The sequence below is a fragment of the Chinchilla lanigera genome, unplaced genomic scaffold (genome assembly GCF_000276665.1).
Source record: "Chinchilla lanigera isolate Chin_1 unplaced genomic scaffold, ChiLan1.0 scaffold00035, whole genome shotgun sequence".
In the NCBI taxonomy this organism is placed as follows: Eukaryota; Metazoa; Chordata; class Mammalia; order Rodentia; family Chinchillidae; genus Chinchilla; species Chinchilla lanigera.
In genome coordinates this window covers 17,200,257-17,222,758 of record NW_004955436.1, presented here as the reverse complement: position 1 = coordinate 17,222,758, position 22,502 = coordinate 17,200,257, and the positions used below count along the sequence as shown (strand labels likewise).

Genomic DNA, 22,502 nt, shown 5'->3' with positions numbered 1-22,502 from the left:
GTTTGTATTGTTTAGTTACCTTTTTTGCTGTACATTCCATACTGTCTCTTTTCCTGTGATTACTTATCCTTAAATTGATCAGTTCTTCGTGGCCCAGCTATTTGTGGAAGGACAGAACTAGAGACAGGCTAGGGAACTGAGCTGGGGCAGCTTGAATTTCTGTTTTCCACTACCACTCTGCCCTGGAGAAAGGCTCCAGTCTGCTCTCAGCTCATTGCTCTCGGACTCATTTTCATCATAACCCTTTGCAGAGTGGCATGAAGCCTGGTCTTCATTGAGGGACCACGGTCTGTATATTTGAGCGCGTTACCACTGATTTTTTTCTTGTCGACCTTAACAGACCCACATCCCTTCTTGCAGAGATGACGTGCGGGCATGTTTACACATCAAATGTGATCCCTAAAGAGGGATAAGAGCATTTCCCCAGAGCTCCCAGGCATCGAGCACTCATGTTCCCTGCAGGGGTCACTTCATGTCCCTCAGGGAGTGCCACCTGAAGAGCTCTCTGTTCTGCTCACTCGGCCAGAGAGCAGTAGGTTCTTGTTTCTTCCCTCAGAGTCTTCCTCTGGCCTCATTCAGCTTTTTGAACTGTTGGCAGGCAGCCTTTTAAAAGGGTGATGTTGGGGTGACAGGTATTTCCCACTTTCATCAGTTTCATTTGTTTCTCAGTCATTCTCCTCTTTCTTAGTTGACGTAAAGAGCTTTCGGTCTGCCATCTTGACGTAGGAGTCTAGAAAATGACGGTAGGATGTTGAAAGACGTAAACAGGTGAAGACGGAGTTGCCTGATAGAGATCTGAGAAAGGATGGCCTTTGAACATAGCTGGGAAAGAAGGTGTTCTTTTTCTACACTGGAGGATGACAAACCCCACAGAAAACATAAAGAAGAAATTGCAGGTCAATGGGAAGACGACTGAAGGAGATAAAGGTCCTTGCTCCCATGGGAGATTGGGTCTGGCCCATACAGAAACAGCAATATGATTGATGCACTTATTCTCCACATTCATATCACACACATGCTATGTGCCAGGCAATGGGGAACAAGCAGCAAGCAAGGCAAGTCCCTGTTCTCTGATTCTTTTCACAGAGGAGCTAACTAATGAGCAATCGGGCACAACAACAGTAACAAGAGCCTTCTCACTGCTTAGCTCCTCTGTGAAAAGTGAAGAATCGGAGAACAGGACCCTGTCTTGTTTGTTGCTCGTTCCCCATTGCCTGGCATACAGCATGTGTGTGATATAAATGTGGAGAATAAATGAATAAATTATATTGCTGTTTTCTGTCTGGGTCTGTGATAGGAAATAACACAGCAGTGATCTGGGGAGGTTTCCCTGCAGTGGTGCTATTCAAACTAGACTGAGAGGAGCCCAGACATGGAACAATGGGAACAGCATTCCTGGCAGAAGGGAGAAGAGCCTAGAACCCTGAAGCAGGAAAGGGCTTGGTGATTTTTAGGAACAATCAGATAGACAGTTGGAGTTTAGGAGCACAAACTGACATCGGAGAGGAAGGCAGAAACCAAGCTGCCCAGGCTTCTGTAGGAGTTGGGTTTTCTCATGTGATTTTGTAGACATAATTAAGGTAGTAGTTGAATGTCAGGAAAAAGGACATAGCATTAATATGCTTTAGAAACTTATTGTATGAAATACTAGTTTTGAGGTAATTTGGAAAGAATAGGTAGCATTAAAAAAATATTGCTCATAGATTCCTAACTGCAGGGAGAGGGACTGCACGTCACACTTCTAGGAATGAAGCTTTAGAAGCTTGTTATACTGAGGAAGAAAAGATACAGTGACATTGTAGAGGGCTTCATGCTTCACTGTGCATTTCTGAATTTGAGGATATGGTTGAGGGAAGTAAGCCAGAAGGACCAGACTCTCGGGATCTCCCAGAAACGGAAGGTGAGAGGATCAGGGCCACATCGCAATGTGATGTTCGCTGTGCACAGAGGCCAGCAGAGCAAGCAGGGCTACATCCAGGGTGTACAGCTTTCCCCTGTATTAGGAAAGAGAAGCCACAATTATAAACATCTTTAAGTGCATGCAAAGCAAATCATGAGGAAGAAATCTAGAAGCAAGGCAGTAGAGCCCACAGCAAAATTTGAATTTTTCATATCAGTATTTGGGAGTCTTTAATACAGGACTGATACATTAAAAGGGAAAGCAATTTTATAAAACCAGATCCTGTTGAAGCTGAAGACTATTCATTTGTTTCGTCCCTTCCTTCCTCTCTTCTTTCAACAGGGGATTCTGAGATCTTGCTGCATGGCCCTCTAGACCACTAGTCAGATTAGTGGCTCTTTAACCTTCTTCACGGCACGTGTCTGCACAAGTCATTTTGTGAGGCTAGCATTATCGTGTTATCAGAATTGGATGAAGACTTTATTAGAAAAGAAAATTACTGTATGGGTCAGTGTACTGCATGAATAGAGACGAAAAAAGATCTTCAACAAAACATCAGCAACTTGGTTTTACTGAATTCCAAAAATTACCACTAATTAGTAAAGCTTCTTAGAGGTGGACAAACCCTGAAATTTAGGCTTCTGTCAGAATCAATATGAGAAATTCCTTTAAAAAAGAGACAAACCATCCAGTTTTCTTTTGGCATTAGCTTCCAATAATTCTAGGGCTTTGGATGGGGTATTAATGCCAGCTGTCACTCTAGTATTTGGTCTTGAAGCTTGAAGGACTGGAAGGTGACTGTCCTTCTACTCCAGGTCAAGTACAGTATTCCGGTGCTGGCAGCCAAGAAGCACAGCAGGTGCACAATGAGGAATATCTGGCCACTGGTCCTCACCAGATAGGGAGCGTCTTTCTAGCCGCCGCACATTCCAGTATCACTTAGCCTGTCCGTGAGAAACTATTTTTGTTTCCTATCCATGCCCTGGTATAGAGTTCAAGCTTATTTTGGGGTTGCTGATGACCATACTATTGAGTGGATATCAGAGCAGGAAGCCAAGAACCTACCATCTGTGCTGTGTTTATATCTCAAGAATTATTTAGAAGACTGATGACTCAGCTGTGCCTCCTGGCCTTCTAGTGTTACACCTGGAAAGGTGACTCACACTTTCTTGAAAGTCACTTCTCATTAAACAACCTGTATTTTCCCCTCAATATATGATGAGGTTCAAAACTACTGGCCAAAGTGTCAGTGTTGAGTAGTGTCCCCACAGTGCTTTAGGGGTGCCGTGAATGAGCATTCATGGTAAACAGAAAGTCGCTCCCATTGCTGCTGTACTAGTAAATAGTTAACAACTGGCTCTCTGGGTGGGGGAGGATACCTGATTTGTACCAGTTCAAAAACATGGGGGCTGGGGCTGTGGGGACATAGCATAGTGGTAGACGACCCCTGCTAAGCATGCGCAAGACCCTGGTTTAGTCCCCAGCACTAAACAAACAAATAAACAGAAAAGAAAACAAAAAAGACAGATGAAATGGAGAAATTCCACAAAAGGTAAAAATGATTAAAATCAACTTGAGAAAAGTTAGAAGCCTGGATAGCCCTTTTTTTAATTAAAAAAAAGTAAATTCATAATTAAATCTGCCTACATGAAAAATTGCAAGTCCAGATGGCTTTAATGGAGAGGTTTATCACTTGTATACATTTAGTGTATATCACTTACACACTTGTCATCCAAGCTGCATAGTGAGATCCTCTGTGTGTGTGTGTGTGTAAATACAGCATTTCTTCTTCCTTTAAAATTTGTATGCATTTTACTTCTTTCTTCCCTTTCTAATTTGTGTATATATATATACATACACACACTTTTTTTTGCCTTTTTAAGATAGGGTTTCTCTCTGCAGTTCAAGCTGGTCTTGAACTCACTTTGCAGCTCAGGTTGGCCTTGAAGTCACAGTGCTTCTCCTGCCTCAGCCCCCCAGGTTCTGGGATTACAAGCATGTACCACCACATCCAGCAGAATCATCATATTAACAAAACAACTATATTATCATCTCAAAATATACAACACACCGTCTAAAAAATTTAGCTCCCTCATGAAAAATATGAGTTTGTAGATAGATGTGACCCCAAAGTAAATTAAGAGTAGTAAATTAGCCCTGCAGTGGGAGGCTGAGGCAGGAGGATCATTGTGAGTTCTAGGCCAGCCTGGGCTACAAAGTAAGTTCAAGACTAGTGTCAACTGCATAGTGAGATCCTGTATCAAAAAGACAAAGAAAAAAAAAGGTAGTAAATTAAGAGTAGAAGAATTTTCCTCAACCTGATAAGGGGCACTGGAACAAAATCTGCAGCTAAAGCCAAACTTCAACACTGAAAGACTGAGCAGTTTTCTAGGACAAGGATGAAGGCCATGAAACTCACTCTAAATCACTTCTACTCAAAGCCCTGGGTAGCACAATTTAGAAAGGAAAGAAAGAAGTAAAAGGTATACAAATTTTAAAGGAAGAAGAAACGCTGTCTTTATTTACATACCATGTAGGTATAAAAATCCAAACTAATTTCTAGAATAGCTACTAGAACTACTAAGTGAATTTAGTAAAGGTATAAGAAGCAATGTCGATATGTAAAAAGCTGTTATATTTTTATAAATTTCAAACAAAAAATGAAAAAAGGTATACCATGCACACTAGCAACATAACACATGAAATATTTAGTCTCCCTAAATAAAACATATATAGTGTCGATACATGAAACTATAGTCATTGCTAGAAAAAATTAAAGGAACCCTAAATAAATGTGAGTATAACTTATATCCATGAATTGGAAGATTAAATGTGGTTAAGAGGTTAATTCTCCCCAGTCATAATGAGAACTGTAGGAGAATGTTTCTAGAAATTAACAAGCTGAGATCCTAATAGTGAAATGGAAATGCAAAAGATTTAAGAGTTCATTTTGGAGGGAAGCACAGATAGAGAGCGAGCCAGTGATAAGCAGAATTTTAACTTAGCCCCCAAGATTCTGCCTCTGCTGTCCAGGCCTGAGTGTAAGCGGGAACTGTAAGTCTGATGGCATCTCTCTCTCATGGTTAGGTTATCTTAGGTAGCAAAGGTGAAAGGATTCTCGCCAATGGTTCCACCTAGAACTGAAGTGTTTTTCTGTCTTACTGTGGACACCTAGACCATAAGTAAAACTTGGGCATGTCTTCACCACCTTTCACGTCAAAGCGAACACACATTTCTTGCCAAGCCCGTTTTCAAGTCAGACCAGAAGAGAGGCCTGCAGAGGTCCTGAAGCATACTTGTATGTATTTGGGAAGGGAATTCCAGGGTGAAGGTCCCCCAGGTGTGGTACAGAAGGGGAGGAGTGCAGGATCCAGGTAGACAGCCACTAGCCTGGGATCTGTTCACTCCACAGGGAAGCATTAGGCCTTCAAAGGCCAGACATCACAAACCAGTGCCACTACCTATATGATTGCATGTGATTGACTTAAGGAACATATTAAAATGTGGAACCAGAGCACAGCAGGGGGAGATTGGTGGTTCTGTGTGTCTAACAAGCTCTTAGATGACTTGGGACCACCCTTTTAGTTCTTCTGTGGAAGCTGGCAGTGCTTTCCTGGCATCAAGGCATCAAGTCATCCTTCATCTGATTGGTGTACGTAGAGTTGTTGACTCTATACAGCAAGAAGGAAGTGAATACAGGGAAGATTATCTTTAACTGGCCTCTCTGTGTTACTAGTGGGTTTATGTGTGGTATTTCATGTAATTAACTGGCAATGCCCTTTCCCAAGTAACATCTTAGAAATGCTGATCCGTTACTGATCGGACCTCCATCCTAATCTCATAACCTCCTCATTTCAGATCTTCTGCCCGTCCCAGTTGCCAGGCCACAGCACTAAGGCACACCCAGGATGGGCCCTCTCCCTAAATCCTCATTTTCACAGACCTGGAAAACAGTCGGATTGGTTCTTCTACAAAATCATGCCCTTAAACCTTTGTTGCATCATCTGATTCATGATGGTTCTAAATATCTCTTTGCATTCCCAGTGCATTATCCGCAGCAGTGCCTCAAATCGTTTCCATTCTGTTCACAGCCATATTTCTAGCTGTCAGCAAAAGAGCTTTGTCTCACTTTAAAAAAAGAACGCCTGGCCTGTGTTCATAATCCTAATCCTTCTCTTGAATTTTCATTGTCAGTTATTCTCTGTCTTCCCTGTCCATTTATTGTAACTTCTAGCCACTCAAAATACTGTCCAGGTCTTCTGTTTTGTAAAATCATACTGACCCTCTGTCCACTGTCTCTGCTGCCCCTGACCCTACCTTTGCGCTTGAAGTCTGGACTTTATTTCACCAAACTATCCAGACTGCCATTTTGAAAGTCATTTTGAAAAAAAAATTAACACGCTTTTTACTATTGTTATGTGTCTGTGTATGTAAAAGCCCAAGTAGTTTTCATTTTCCCAAGCAAATTCTTCCTTCAAAAAATAGGAGTAAAGTAAATACATTGTAGCTTCCTTCTACGTAATCAACCAAGTTTGTGGGATGAAAATTAATAAAGTGATAGTTTCTGCTGCATTTATAATATGTGAAAACTTGTATATAAACAGATGAAAAGTTATAGTAGTTAACCATAAACTAAAACAAGATCTTTTCTCTTTTTAGTCTTGAGAATTTATAAACTGGGAGTGAAAATACCCAAGAGCAAAATAAATAACTGGAATCCCAATCTGATATTAAACAGTGTGTATAATTTACAGTTGCCTATTGTAACAATCATCCATTGTGTTTTATAAAATAAATACTTGTAGCATCCTAGGTTTTAAGGGTGATTCCCACCCCCACCCCTCCCCAGCCAAGATTACCCGTGTCGTAACTGACACAGTTGGAAAAGAAATTTGGAACTCTTCTGACTACTAACCTTGAGTTTCCAAGCATAGCCAAGTGCCTTATAAAAAGTGGCCTTAAAATATTTATTATTTGCATTACGAAGATGTGGGAGCATGGATGATTTATAAAACTGGAATAAAATTATTTTGTGTAATATTTGTGCTGCATTTTTTATTTTATAGTATTTTTTATTTTGAGAGATCACTGACTAGGCGCTATAATGCCTGTATAATGCTTTCCTTTTTTGTTATTTTTTTACATTTACACAGGCATCTATTTTTTCTGTAAATTCCATGCTGAAAGTTAAGACCATTCATTTCTTTATTCTATCTGAGCTGCTTTTCTCACCATTAGTTCAAAAAACATTAAAATAATAAATCAAGTACTCTGCTGTCTTTCTATGATTATGTTTCTAATGGGCCAAAACAAACCTCTGGAACTCAGATGAACTTCTAAATTATTCCAAGAGAATTAGGAGTCATCTTTTATCTACTGTATCCCTGCTTCTCAATTCAGTGAAAGCCCTTGCTGAGACTGTATAAATTAATACTTTCGCTGGAGATGTGACTTTGGGACATTTTATAAGCAGTAGTTTCAGTGCTGTTAGTGGTAAAGTAGAAATTTGAGAAAGTGAAGATTAATTTCAACCACACGATGGGATCAAGGCAAAGAGACAAACTCTACAACTTCTTGAGTGTGTGCTGACACTGTACGGTGGAGAAAGGGGCCCGAAAAAAAAACCACCAGTGAACTTTTAAACCCTCTTAAGAGGAATCAAACCAGCACAAGTTACACTGAAATGATGCTCTTTCTCACAAGAGGCCTCTTCAGTCTCTCTCACGACAGAACCCTCTACAGAGAGGACACAGTTGGGAGAACAAAGAGATAGGAAGCGCCCAGCTGTCGCCACTGGGGGAATGAAGCTAGAACCATCTTCCCAGTCGTTAGCTGGGTTCCGTCTTTTAGCGTAGCTTCCAGATTTTGTTGCGTTCTTTTAACAAGCAAATTGTATGTTGCAGACCACTGATGAACTTGAAATAAAAGATTTCTTTTTCCTTGCAGTTCGTTGTAGCTGTGTTCTGGATCATCTATGCCTACGACAGAGAGATGATATACCCGAAGTTGCTTGACAATTTTATCCCTGGTTGGCTGAATCACGGAATGGTGAGTGGATTAAAACAACTGGCTTCCTTTTATGAAGCAAAACCTATGAATTGTTTTCTAATTTAGACTTTCCATAGCATGTGCTTAAATACCTGTAAAATCTTGAAAGGTTATAGTGAGAGATTATTACAAGAGAAGAATACTGAATGTAAACAAAAAATTTCTTCCCATGGATCAAGTTAGTAGATAAAGTGTGTGATAAATGAATCCATAGTTGAAAAGAGGACTACGTGGTGTCAGATACCATAATCAGCTCATTCTGGGCTGAATTTGTGCCTTTGGATACCCTGTTTTCAAAGTCTAAGCATTATTTCCATGTACACACCATTAGCACTCACTGCACCTCCATGGCACATCAGAGGGATTGTGTTAGGACCACTGTTGTGCAGACAGTTTCCCTCAGATGAGCAGCAAGGCTGTTGTTTCCCTCAGTGTTCTGTCACTAGCACTTGGAGGCAGCTTTAGCAATGGACTTGTTTACTTTGTTAAGTTCTGCTCTTCCTGGGTGTTTGCATGAGGATTTTCCCTTCTTGGTCTAATTCTTTTTGATACTTTAGCTATGGTGTTACCTTCACTCGTTTTGAATCAAGTCTTTTGGATGGTTTGCACAGTATTTAGCAAGACTTGAAGATATCTTTTCTGTGGAATATATTGTGTCATCTTTTCTTCCAGCTTTTGGAATCAAGCACTATTTTGTTATCAGGAAGCCTGCATTTTGGTAATAGCAATTTTTAGAATACATCCCAGGGTGTTCCTTTTGAAAAGGGCAACACATCACAAAAATTACAGGGGAAGGAAGAACTAGAAATCACAAGTCTTAGGTCCAAAATAACAATTTTCCTTCTGCTCCCATTTTGGTACATTTTAAGAAAATTGGTGTATACTGACAAGCAAACATTACTGTGCTGAGCAATTTTGATCCAACCTTTCTCCAGCCAAACCATCAAAAGTGGCACATCTTGGGGAACTGGAATTTTCCTTAAGTTTGATCACAGCCACATCATTCAAGGATTAATATGGTGCCTTGGCTCTGCCTTCACATAAGTAAGCTGGGTCTTATTGGTCCAAATTAGCCACCTTAGTTACTTTTCTTGAAGGGAAGGAGACAACCTTTTCATAACTCCATGCCTTTATAGTCTTCTGCCCTAACTTCCCTTCTCATTCTTTCCTGGCAGACTTCTGCTCATCCTACTGGCTTAATTATTAACTTCTTTATGAAGTCTTTCCTAACTTGTCAAGCACAGCTACCTGTTCCACCATGTGTGCTGCACACCACTTTCCTCTCTGTGTTATGGATGTCTTTGTCCCCATGATAATGTTAAGCTCCTGTGCAAAACAATGCCTTTGAATCCTGAGGACTATGCCCAGGTGCCTGGCATTTGGTTAAATCAATATGTATTTTTAGATTGATGAATTAATTCATTATAGCCAGTTTTGATAATTTTTTGCTGGTTGATAATCAACTGTATTTTGAGACTCATTGTGTGCCAGGGTTTCTGCAATGGTTGTACCATTCAATTTTCACAATGGCGCTATAAACAAGGAATTACTATCTCATTTACAATGAAACTGAGACTCAAAAGTCACCTAATTTGCCCCGAACCACTTAGAGTAGTAGAAATGAGATTTGAACCTACACCTATGTAGCCTCAAATGTTGACACTTTCTACTAATGTTTTACCTGAACAAAACATTAATTAGTTTTTAGAATGTTATTTTGTGTGGCTTTTACAACTATAGTCAAGAAAATACAGTGGTAACATCTTCAGGACATTTTGAAGTTTACTTTCAAACTATGTAGTGTAGTTTTTCTGGCTAAGATGAACAAGTTGACAATTTGGTGGGAATTTTAAGGAAAATATTTCAAAGCATTCATGACCCCCTAGAGTGGAATTCCAGGTGGAGATGTGCTTTGCGAATCACCACTCCCAACATTAATCTGGAAAACATGTTATATGTTCTGAGAGGAGCAGGCTTTGTTTACAAAATAGGTATATTTTCATGCAAATAGTAATCAACTTTCATGACATGCCTACTTATGAAGAAAAGTAGTATCATCCAGATAAGTTTTCATTTGGTGTCCAAACTGAATGAAACAGGAAAAGGAGGCTTCTGAAGCTGCTGCCTACAGTCTAGTGTGAAATTATGTTTCCTCTTTCTGACATTAGAGCCTTGCTAAGAACAGTTGTATTATGTGCTATGGAAGTACACACCTGGACTCTGACCTAGTGCTTACACCCTTACGTGGCACAGTATACACTCAGGCCAGAGTATGAGTCACATCGGTTGCAAGTTCTTGTACTAAAACTGTAATGTTTCAGACAATTAGCTTAAGCGTGTGTATAGCCATTAGCATTTGGACTTTATCAATTTTCTCTTAAGTCACTTTAATAGGGAAATCTTTTTCAAATAGATGGGGGAATAATTGGTTAAAGTTCTTGCTCTTGGTGATGAACACTACTTAGAAACATAAAGAGGATTTGAGTGACACAAATATTTAGGAAAGAAAAAGGGTAAATTAATTAACATGTCAAATCCTTGGGGATAATATGAGCTCAGTAGATTCTTTCACAATGAATTTTGTTTCCTAGCATAAATGAATGACCGTTTCTTTGCGTTACTTCATGTTCCAATTCATAGCTCCAGAATCACTGACAAAAGAAGTTGCACATGGTGCCTGAGGAATACCTTCCAGTGTTAATTTACATTGCTCTAATTTTGTGTAGCTGTTAGTGTAAATACAGCTTGTATAAAGCATTATGCTAACTCCTTAGATTGGCTATTAATATATAAGCATCAATGCTGAAATCATGAATAATGTCTCATAAAATTTTTGAAATTTTAAAAAGTTAAACCAGTTTTCTTCAGTTGCTTAAATTTAAAGGTTTAATAATTACTAGTGTTATTTGTATTTACTTTGATCTAATGAATAATTTGAAAATAACATTTTTTAATGTGTGAAAATTATTTGGTTAAAAATTTTACATTTACTTTAATATATTCAAAGATTCAATTGTATACATTTTGATTATGAGCACATTTTATTTTCAGATAAACATTTATATTATTAATATCTAGAGATTAAATTTTGTGACAATTTCCACTGTGTCATATTCAATGATTTTGCTGAAATGAAGGCAAGAAAAACTTGGAATATATTCACATTTTGTTGAATATTTTGATATTTATATTTGTAGTTTATAAATATGTGTGTCATTATTTTACTACTCATTCAGTCACAAAATTCATTCAATCACAGATTTTTCGATTTTATTTCGTGAAAATACAGGTGATGATGTAGGAAGATGGGACATGTTCTATTTTGTACTTTATTAGCTTAATTTGTAACTTTTCAATATTTCTGCAAATGGTTGTGGCTCTGTAGGGCTGCGGGCTTAGAGTGCACACAGAGCAGCTTTGTTTGTTGGAGTCTTTAAGCATCACACCAACGCGGCTCGGGAGAGCCCACCAAGAGCCACATGTGAAATAAATGGATTTATATTCACAGGTCCTAGAGACAGATTTGAATTTAATCATTTCTGCTGGCTTGAACCACTGGTGGTACATGCCTCTGTGGCTTGTACAGTTTCTCAGAAGGTCTTTGATGACAATAATGCAAAGAAAAGTACAGCTTTAGCAGACCAAATGTCATCATATTTCCTTAAGGAGAACAATAAAATGGTCTAAAAATTGTAATACAACTAATTTGTGGTACAGCCGTTGTAAATGCATATATCATATACATCAGCATGGGACACTTGTACGATTTCCATGTTAAAATTTAGAGAATTAATTATTGACAAATTATTGATAGGTATAAATTTAATTCCATGAAATAAAGTTGTTGATTCTTGTAGTAATTTTTAAAATTAGTATGAATGTTATTAATTAAAATTTATATTTGGGTGGTAATTATTTGAAATCAAGCACCTAACCAATTTGGTCTACTTCTAGACTTTTCATTAATTTTACTAGTCAGAAGACTGTGTTTAGATCCTTTTCACAGTGAGACAGAACTGTGTGTTTGAAGTGGAGGCAGGTAAATGGGAGAGCAGTGCTGCAGGCTCTCAGTGCAGTCCCCAAGGGCTGTTCTCCCGCTAATAAGGATAAACACTGTTATTCTGGCTTGTTTCTGGGCTGCAGAAATAGAGCCCTGGGCCTTTCCCTTCTGCTGATTATAATCTGAAAACATTGTCAATTGACTAAATACACATTAAAAGCAATAAATAAATAAATATTTAAACTCTAGAAAGAGTGGAGTTGCATAATGCTGTAACCAGTAGTAATACAGTACCTCTGCCTACGGAGGACCTAATTAATGTTACAAAAGTGCTGGGAGAATACAAAGTGCCACAGAAGGTTAGGAGATTATTATTATCACCACAGATCTTAAAGCAGACAAGATCTTGATATCCTTGTAACCGCAGCAGGGGTTGCTCATGCCCTGTGTAATTTACAAGGAGAAGAAAATAATAAAGCATGCCTCTCTTCTGGCTTGATTTGTTAGTTGTTCTTGTTCTATATAACCAATGCTCAAGAGCATCTTAATTTAGGCAACTATTTATTCTGTTCAATATTATTTTGACATTGGGTAGTTATGAAAGATTTTACACATCTGTCTTTCCCTGAAGACAAGACATTAAATACTACTTGGATGATCATGGGTCTTGCAGGAGCTCTGCTCTCGTGTTGTTCTTTTGCTAGATAACGTGACTTGGGAACGTTTCCAGCTCTAGGACATGCAGATGGTGCATTCTGGGACCCGTGGAGTCTGGGCCACCCTGATATTTGGTAACTCATGCAATAAGCTATTGGTGCAAAGAAGACCATTGTAAGCATTTTATAGGAAAAACCTGGCCTCTGCACTTTTCACATGTATTCTGAAGTAACTATAAGGTATCTGGAAGTCTTCAGCCATAAAAGTAAGAAGCCTGAACAGAGGTCAAAAATTTCTGAGGAACCCGATTCTAGGACTCTCAAAGAACACAAAATAAGACCTCAAAGGTCAGGAACAAGGAGGAGAGCTGTGGGGCGTGAGGCAGTTTCAGAATTGCTGCACGGTGTTCTCTTGCGTAAGCGTGTCGTATATCAGGCTTTCCTGAGGATAGCTTCTTCCACTGTGGATTTTCATTTGCGGTCTTCAGTTCTACTAAATCTGGTCATCTTATGTTTGTAAGATTTTTGCAGACTTAAATTTTGACGAGAAGTTTTGGTTATTGTGTTTAAGTCAGTTACAAATGTTAAGGTATTCGATTTTAGTTATCGCTGACCTTATTTTTAGTTGTTATTTCAACCAAAATATTGTAAATCAGAGAAAATATATTTTTAAATTAATGTTTAGGTAAACAGTGAGGTGGAGAGACAAAGACGCAAGGGAGAAAGGGGAGGTTGGGTGAGGTCAGGAAGGGCAGAAGAACAGGAGCGAAGCCACAGTGAAATGCACAGAGAGCCATAGAAAAGAGGAGGGCAGGGCAAGGAGCTGGGGCAGGAGACCAGCGGGAGTTCTTGAGGTTTGCAGATTAATTTTTTTTCTCTTCAATGCCTTGCACATGATGGGTTCTGAATAACTATCTGTTGAGTCAGTAGGTCAAGGGGCCTCCTTGCTGCTCTGTAAACATACTGGACACCCTCCTCTCTTTGGAATTTGTCCCCAGAAATCTACTTGGCCTGCTTTGTTCAGGCTGCCTTCCCAGTTGCGCTTACCCTGAGAAATCACTTGGGTACTGTGACTACCCATGCTTCCGAGCTCACTGACATCCCCTAACTTTGCTCTTCCTTCCCCAGTGACAGTCATCTCTGACGTCGTGTGTGGTTTTGTTTATATGTTGTATTTATTGTCCGTTTCACTCTGCTAAATTCTAATTTCCCTAAGGACAGGCATCTTCATTTCAGTTACTGATTTATTTCGTGCACTGTAACAGTGCCTCTACATAGTGGACCTTCAGTGAATATTTTTGAAAACATGAATTGACTTTATTCTCCTCCTCCTCCTCATCCTCATCATTATGTTTTTGCTTGTTCTTTTTTTCTCCCACTCTCTTTGTTCCCCTTCATAGTAATGGACAGAAAACGCAATCCCAGATTATTTACTTTTTTGCTAGCTCACACCTTACTTCGCTCAGTCTGCACTGCCCTGAGCACAGTCCTGCGTGCACGACCTGCTGCTCTCCCAGGGAGTCTCTCTACTGATAGCACATTGCTACTCAGGCCGGAGTCGGTGTCCAAAGAACCCATCCTTGCTAAGAGCTACAAATCAGGGAAAAGATAGGCTGGGTCAAATTCATTGAAAAGTGCCTCTACATGTTATTTAGGGTAATAGACAGTGAATTTTTATGGCAATTTCATGCCATCAAAAGTCCCTTTGTAGAACTAATTTTCCACCCAAAGTCAAAATTCAAGGCCAATGTTATCACTTACACTCTGTCCTCTGGGCTTCATTTAAAAGATGAGCAGGCCCAGCAGGAATGCTAGTTTGTCAAAAGGTCTGTAAGTTCTATTAAAATATTTTGGGGTCATCAAAACCCAAAGTGTGGTTTACTGAAGTGCTTTCCCCCAATCCTTAAATCCATAGATATTTCAAAGTAAAGTGACTTCATCTGTTTTCCATATATTTGCTCCTAGATCTTCCTATTTCAGGAATGGGTGGTGGCAGCAGGAAGGTGCTGTCCTAGGCACTGGCTTCCTTCTTCACCACCACAGACAGATCATTCATGAGCCACAGACCCAGCTTCTTGGCAGAAGACCACATCTGTATCCTTTGAAGTTCTCTTTTAATTGAAACTCCAACCTCAGTTCTCATTATTATAGCTGCCAAGGAAAGTAAAGTGGAAAGAAAGTGCATTTTCTGCTATAGGACCATACAATCCCAGAATCTTAGACTTGTGATTCTCAAAGTCTTCTGGTCTGTACAGCATGTGATACCTGAGTAACTGAACAGTATCCTGGCTAATTAGCATCCTCTGCTTGAGCATCTCCAGGGATGGAGTTCCAACAGAGACCATGGCCATATAGTGGTCTTCAGCTATGGGAGAGGCTCATAGAAAACTGAGTCTTCTTCAGCCCACATCTGCCCACTCTTCATCCTCCTGTAGGATTTGAATACCTGTCTGTGTTTCTTTCATGCTCTCTTCTGAGTGGATCTCACTCTTTCCTATGACTTCAAACACCAGTGTTTACATGGGTCATTCCCAAGTGTGTGCCCTGTGTACCCACGACTCATGAGACCTCACGTTCACCATCCTTGCTTATTAGTGTTATTGAAGCTACTCTTATTATTTTTGGCTGTTTCATTATATTCTAGCCTAAAAGTTCTGTGTCTTTCTTACCTACTAGGGTGTAAATAAGTTAAGACTGAACATTGTCTTTGCTTTTTAAACACAAATGTAAGACCCTTAGATTTAGTTCTAGTAATTTCACCGTGTTGAACTCAGTGTGAATACAGGATGAGGCATGGGAATGCTGCAGTACTAAGAACTTGAGGATTGTTGAACACGTGTATATGCCAGTGAGTTGAAGCTGCTATAGAGGCTTAAAGGTGATTAAAATCAGCAAGGAAATAATTGACTTCTCAGAGCTGTAAATTTTAACCATGTGGTAACCTTGCTTGGTCAAAATAGGCATTTAGATGAAGATGATATGAGTCTGGCATTAAGGAAGGGAAGCAGTGGTAAGAGCTACTGAGAATTATTTCCATATTCTGAGATGGAGAAAAAGGAGACTATGAAATATGTGGAGTAAGAGAGAATTACAAGATATTTTGGGGCTCATGCTGGTGACATTGGATGGTAGCATCAGTCAGAACCCAGCAGGAAAGTTCAGGTGGTCATTTTTTCCCCAATTTGGCTGGATTCTGGATATCTGGAGTTTCTATGGGGCCTTTGTGCTGGTCATGCAGATATAAAGTAGGAAAAGAAACAGCCAAGAGTCCAGGCACATGGGGATAGCAAGAGTGTGTTGCTGGTCTCTGCATCCTCATTGTTATCCGCGTGCTTCTTTGTCTAAGGGGTGGGGAAAAACGATTAGTTGAAGGGAGGCAGGGACAATTATGTGATAGCTCAGTAGAAAATGTTCAGTCTAACTTACTTTTTTTCTGTGGTTATTGGACTCTAAATCTAAACTACTAAATTTACCCCGCATGCTGTTAGGTCCTTCGGGGATATTGAGGTCCTCACTAACTTTCCTAAGCCTATTTATGCCTCTTCTCAGAGTAAGGCTTGTTCAGGAGGCCCTTGGTATTCTGCTTTTCTAACCTCTGTCTCACACAAAACTCCAGCCACACCTGCCACAACCTGTCTAAACTGCCCTCAAGAATGAGTGTATACAGCCAGGTGTGGTGGTGCACGCCTGTAATCCCAGCACTCAGGAGGCTGAGACAGGAGGATCATAGCAAGTTCAAGGCCAGCCTGGGGTACAAAATGAGCTCAAGGCCAGCCTGAACTGCATAGTGAGACCCTGTCTCAAAAAGACCCCTGCCCCCTGCCAAAAAAGGATGAGCATATACCTGTTTCTCACTCCTCTGTCAAAATGCAATTTATCCTCTGTGTATATCTACCCTTCCCCTACATCATCTGCTTGCTCTCGCATATATGATCTCCCTTGTTGGTGAGCATCTTTACTCTGTAGCTACCTCTGCGATAGCACCCATTGTGCTGGACTTGTAGGTTGTGGCTGTGTTCTCTGGGAATGGGTATTTTTGGATGGCAGGCAGATGGCCTGAGCTTCCTCTGCATATTTCCACCATCTCACTCAGTCCCTGGAACATAGTAGGCCTCACTAAATGCTCTTTGATGGAAGAATATATGAATGGGTGACTGAGTGAATGGATTTTACCATCTTTCCTTTCCCAGTTTGATAATACTTTCTGGAAAGGAAAAGAAATTATTTTCTCTAAGAATTTCTCTTGCATTTCATCATCACTTTTTAATTTTCTGTTTCATACTGTAATGTCAAGCTCATTGGTTTATAATCTTCAGAGTCAGTCTTCCCCTTTCAGACAGCAGAACTATGTGTACTAGCCTCCAGCTCTCCAATATTACAACCTGTCCATGCTCAGGCAGCGCAGGAGGGGCCAGGCTGGGAGCAGACCCCTCACCAGCAGGCCACTCTGTTCCTCTGTCCCATGGGGCTATTGCCATGAACCTGGCCATAGCCAAGGGGATAATTTTACATGTTTTACTAATCACTTCTCACTAGAACACTGAGAAGCACTCAGTGTCCAAGACTAGGGCATTGAGAAATATTCATTATCTTTTTGATAAGCAAAAGGAAAAGAAAGGTTTTTCTTTGTCTATAAGCAAAGATGATCATTTCTTATTTTTATCATCTCTATATCCAGTCTCAGAAAATGAGTTTTATGTCAGGATCTCATTAAGATATCTTTTAATACAGGTACAAAGGTTAGCTCTGATTGGTAGAAATGGTTCCTTTTTTTTTTTAATTTTAAAGAGAATTTAACAAATAAAAAAGGAATAAGCAAAATGCCAACAACATAGACAAAAACAAAACAAAGCAAAACCAATAAGAATGATACAGGGTTTCAGAACAAAGTGATAGGAATTAACAGTGATTGTTATATTACATATTGTTATCTTCATCAAAGTTGCTCAGATTACCAGATGTAAGAATGTAAGATTAATCAAACCATTAAAGAGAACAAAAAAATAAAAACAAAAAAATTATAAATGATGCAGAGTTTCACCAAACAAGATGATAGGAATTCAGCAATATGCAATATAACAACCATTGTTGAGATGGTTCCTTTTATTTATTTATTTATTTATTTATTTATTTTCAGTACCAGGAATCAAACTCATGAACTTACACTTGCCAGGCAGGAGCTTGTGCCGCTGAGCTATATCCCCATCCAAGAGGGTTCCTTTTAATACAACTCCCTCTCATCCTTACAGAATACATGAGCTCATTTGACCTGGTGATACGTGTAATTGCCGTATGACCAGGTGCTGCTGCTCATGTGGCTGCTCTCTGTGTGTGTTACCGTGAGAGACAGTGAGTAAATGTTGCTGTGTGTGCCTGCCCTGCTGCCCGCCCCAGCACACAGCAGTATGGCTTTTTGCTGCATTCTTTGCCTCACTGCAGGTTAGCCCCAGAAGCACCACTCCGTTTCCATAGACCCCACTTCTGATAGCTATAGACATCTGAGCACCTGGAAAGGGTGACTGAACCAGGTGACCTCTGCATTCTCCCCAACTGTATTATTCTGTGAAATCAGTTTAGTGTAAATGATTTAAGAGGTTAGTCAGAAGAGAGTTCGGTGTGCAGCAGTCTTCTTAGGTTTCTGCACTGAGTTCCCCGAATGAGAAACCAGAGCCTGTTGTGGGGATTCATGTGGTTGACTGTGGTCATGCAGAGTACAGTGCCTGCCACATAGTAGGTCCAATTGCTATAAATTCTATAAAATAAAATATCCCCATAGCTAATGATTTTTAACTTCTCAAACAAGAAGCAGCAAAGCAGTATCAAATTATATATAAAGTTTCAAGAAAAAATACCCCGTTAGAAGTCTTGTACTTACAGAAACACTGAATTTGTAAGTATTTCCAATCTAAAAAGTTGATGAAAGTCCTTAAAAGCTATATACAGTAGATACTTACCTTTGGACAAGGAACTCACATCTCCCTTATGTATTTTTAAGCATTTCCCATCAGTTGCACCTATTGGAAAGACCTTTGTTTAAACTCAGAATTCAACTGCTAATCTTCACACATATGGCAAATGTGAACTAATCAGACCACAGATATTTTGCTGCATTCCAGGGTGTCTCATTTATTTGTTTGATTTGCAGCTATAGCAACTAGATTCCACCACGTTAGGCTTTCACACAGACCTACAGTGCGATCAGCTTGGTTGACGTTTGGCACTCGGCACTATGTTCAATTGAAGACATATGCCCAAACTCACTCACCACATTTTTAAACTGTTTTTCACACTGGGTAGATCTGTAATATTTGCCTAAAAATATGAAAAGCAACCTTCTGCAAGGATAGCAGGCAATTAAAAAATGTGATGACCTTCTTTCCTATAACATTTCAAATCTGAAACTTTTTTTTGGCATGCTTTTCAAAAGCCCATCTGACTTTGAAGCAAGCTGCCTCTCTACAGAAAGCTCGCTCCTGCGATGACTAAAAGATTGACCTGGTGCCATGCTGGTGCTGTTCCACGCACACTGCTCTGCCCAAGAAGAGCAGTTGGAAATGACCTTGAAACAAAGTTTTGCCAAGATAATGAAATATGGACCTTTAAGAAGTGCCGTTTTTCAAGTGATTTACTGAAGAGCATTTGTAGCATTGTCAAAACTCATCCCTTGAATTTGGTATAGGGTGACCACACGTCTCTAACATCTACAAGGAATGATGTTCACTTTCAGCTTTATTAGCTGTATTTTGTAACAGGTTGGAAAAACTAGGTAATGGAGAAAATTGCCATCCCATCGTCATTTCTTGTAGGTAGTTTTTTTTCAGACATTTGCTGTAGGATAGAGAGATGCTCAAAGGGTATAACTTTAAATGGGGAGGTAGGAGTTTAATTGAGGGGTGAGCTACAAACGGAGATGAAGATGCACTTAGTAGATGCAGAAAAGATGGTAGGAAGAGGTATTTATCTTGTAAATTGGCCATTGGCAGGATCCTGACACACTAGATTTAGTCCCCAGGCGCACCCTTTTTTTCCTCCATATGCACACCCACAAAGCACACTGGTGTTGTTATTTAAACATGGTAGTTGATGCTGATGTCAGCTGCTGCTCTAGAGTTTTCCACATTACTGAGTGGTATATTTGTGTTGATAGCTGACCTCTGAGAATGTGGATAAAATGAAGCTGTGCTCTGACTTTACCCAGCAGTCAGGACCAGTGTGACTCTGGGAAGTCCTCCTCCTTTTCACCCAGTAATAAAGCAGAGACTGTCCCTGTTTGGGCCATTCTACATAGGAGGATGTGAGAACATCAGGGAGAGTCACTTAATCTCTTAAACCAGCTCTCAGACTTTTATACAAAATCAGTTTCTACACCTCTTTACAAACAAAACAAAGCAAAAGATCACTCAACCCTGTAAGAGCCCTCTAATGAGATTATAGAAAACCTCTGACTGGTCTTAGAATTCCGGTAGATTTTACATCTGTATGATGAGGGAAGCATACTAACAACAGAAACTTCCCAGGGCATTTTTCTTTTACTTCACTTCAGACTTTTCAATAAGTAATTTGACATTTCTGTAACTTTAGACTGGAGTCACTAAAATTAGGGCATTTTTTTCCCTATAAACTCAAGCCTTCCAGATTCATTTTGTAGAATTATGTAAGTAAGTCACGCAACTAAGCTAAAAGTCAGAATTATAGATTATAATGTTTTGCACAAATGTTCACATTCTATATGGTATAACTTAGATTAAAATCAATAATGTATTTGCAAAACAGCTTTTGCATATGGTACCTTAAATTAAAACCAAACATGAGGATTTTTCATTGTTTTCTAAATGTCCCATACCAAATTGATTGTGAATTTTTTCCCTAGTTGACTGTATTTGATAAATTTACCTGAAAAGTTCTAGCATAGGAAACAAAAAAATTCTGTCATTTTACCATATTTTTTAATTGATCAGTCTTAATGGTGATTTGGTTTCAGTTTCACTACCACACACACACACACACACACACACGTATGTGTGTGTGTGTTTCAGTTGAAAAACACGATTTCTCTAATAAGCATCATCTCTGACATTGAGCCCTCTAGTATTAGTATGACAGATTTTGAATGTATTTCCTAAAATGGTGCTCAACCTTGTGAATAAAGTAGGCTATGTCTTAGTCCATTCAGGCTGCTGTACTAAAATATAAACTGAGTGGCTGAATTTCCCATGGTTCTGTAGGCTGGAAGGCCAAGATTAGGGAGCTGCATGGTCAGGCAGGAGCCTCATTCTGGGCTGCAAACTGCCGACTGTCACTGTGTCCTCAGTGGCGGAACGATGAGGACTGTCTGGAGCCTCTTTGATAAGGACACTGATCCCATTACTCAGAGTTCCACTCTCCTGACCTAATAACTTCTCAAAGGACTCCCCTCCTCATACCATCACCCTGTGGGTTGGGATGTCAACATGTGAATAGGAGAAACAGTGGTTCAAAGATTCAGAACATAGCAGGATGAGAGAAAGCAAGGGAAGTACAGCAGAGAACACCAGTCCTGAAGAAACCATGACTTCAGGTAGTTGCTATCAAAGATCCCAGATCAAAGGGGCCAAGAACCAGAACAAAAAGAAGGCACAGGCCAGTGAGCTTTTGCCTCTGAGACTCCTTGTGCCCTGCTGCCCACTGACTTCGGCAGTCACGCTGCCTTTTTCCTCCTGGCAATATTTTCCCTTATTTTTTCAGTAAACATTTTAGATATGAGAAAAGTAGGGAGCTTATTATTATTACAAATAGCTAACAGTGCTTCAACTGTATTCAGAATCTTACTATCCTTTATTTTTAGAATCATATGGATTTCTTTGTTTATATTGTTACGTGTGTAAGTGAACAGTAAACATATTTTTGTGAAAACCATCTTTCTGCATCCTGGCACAAGCTCTTTAGTGAAGCAGGGGCCTTCTTTCCAAACTCCCAGGTAAGGGCTTTTTTAATCTGTATTCTAAGATGGTGGGACTTCACACCTTCATTTCTATGTCTGATCATTGCAAACTAAGCAGTGCCTCTTCTTTGTGATTTTACTTTCCACAGTTTCAGAGACCCATGGCAAAACATGGTCTGAAAATATGAAATGCAAAATTCCAGAAATAAACAATTCATGTATTTTTAATTGACTGCTATTCTGAGTGCTATGGTGAAATCACACACCAGATTCTTACTCTGTATTGCCCAGGATGTGAATCATGCCTTTGTCCAAAGTATCCAGACGATACACACTACCCATCCATTCCTCACTGAGTATCTATTTTCATTATTATATCTAATGTCATAGTATTGCAGTGCTTCAGTTCAGCCCTTCTGAAGTAGCCCGGCCCTTTGTAGCAACCTCTTTGTCATTCACTTCATCTCACCTCATCAAGTCGCCGTGTATCATCTCACACCATAACAAGAAGGGCAAATACAATGAGATATTTCTGAGAGAAAAAGACCACATTCATGTAACTTTTATTATAGTATATTATTATAATTGTTCTAGTGTATTATTATTACTGTTAATCTCTTACTGTGCCCAATTTATAAATTAAACTTTATCATAGTGTAGCAATATATATGATATTTACATTACATAGCAATAAATATGATATTTACAGAGTTTTGTCTAGCTGAATTTCATGTGTCCATTGGGGGTCTTGGAACATAGACCTGCTAATCAGGGGAACTACTCTGTCCAATATTCTCTATGTTACCTTCATTAGTACCTATACTAGCACACATGGTAGAAAAGAATATGATTTTCCTTGAAAATTCATTTCCCTTAAAAGTCAACCCTATTTGTAGAGGTCTGAATTGTGTTTTTCCCTTTCCACACCATTAGACTTGCATTAATGGTGGTAAACTCTTATTGGCCTGGGCCTCACAC

General features: G+C 39.5%; 1 protein-coding gene and 1 long non-coding RNA gene across 2 annotated transcripts in view; one reads left to right on the top strand and one right to left on the bottom strand.

Annotated features, from left to right (window-relative positions):
- The window catches only part of Aig1 (androgen-induced 1), a gene marked incomplete at its 5' end in the record, with an annotated part of 228,393 nt that overhangs the window by 62,264 nt on the left and 143,627 nt on the right, over positions 1–22,502 (top strand). Inside the window, 1 exon segment of the mRNA XM_013516660.1 lies at positions 7,847–7,948. Coding sequence (XP_013372114.1) covers positions 7,847–7,948 — 102 coding nt within the window.
- Positions 1,804–21,715, bottom strand: LOC106149050. Its single transcript, XR_001234979.1, has 2 exons — positions 18,559–21,715; positions 1,804–1,994 (listed from the first exon to the last, which is right to left on the bottom strand). It is a non-coding gene; the product is annotated as an uncharacterized LOC106149050 (long non-coding RNA).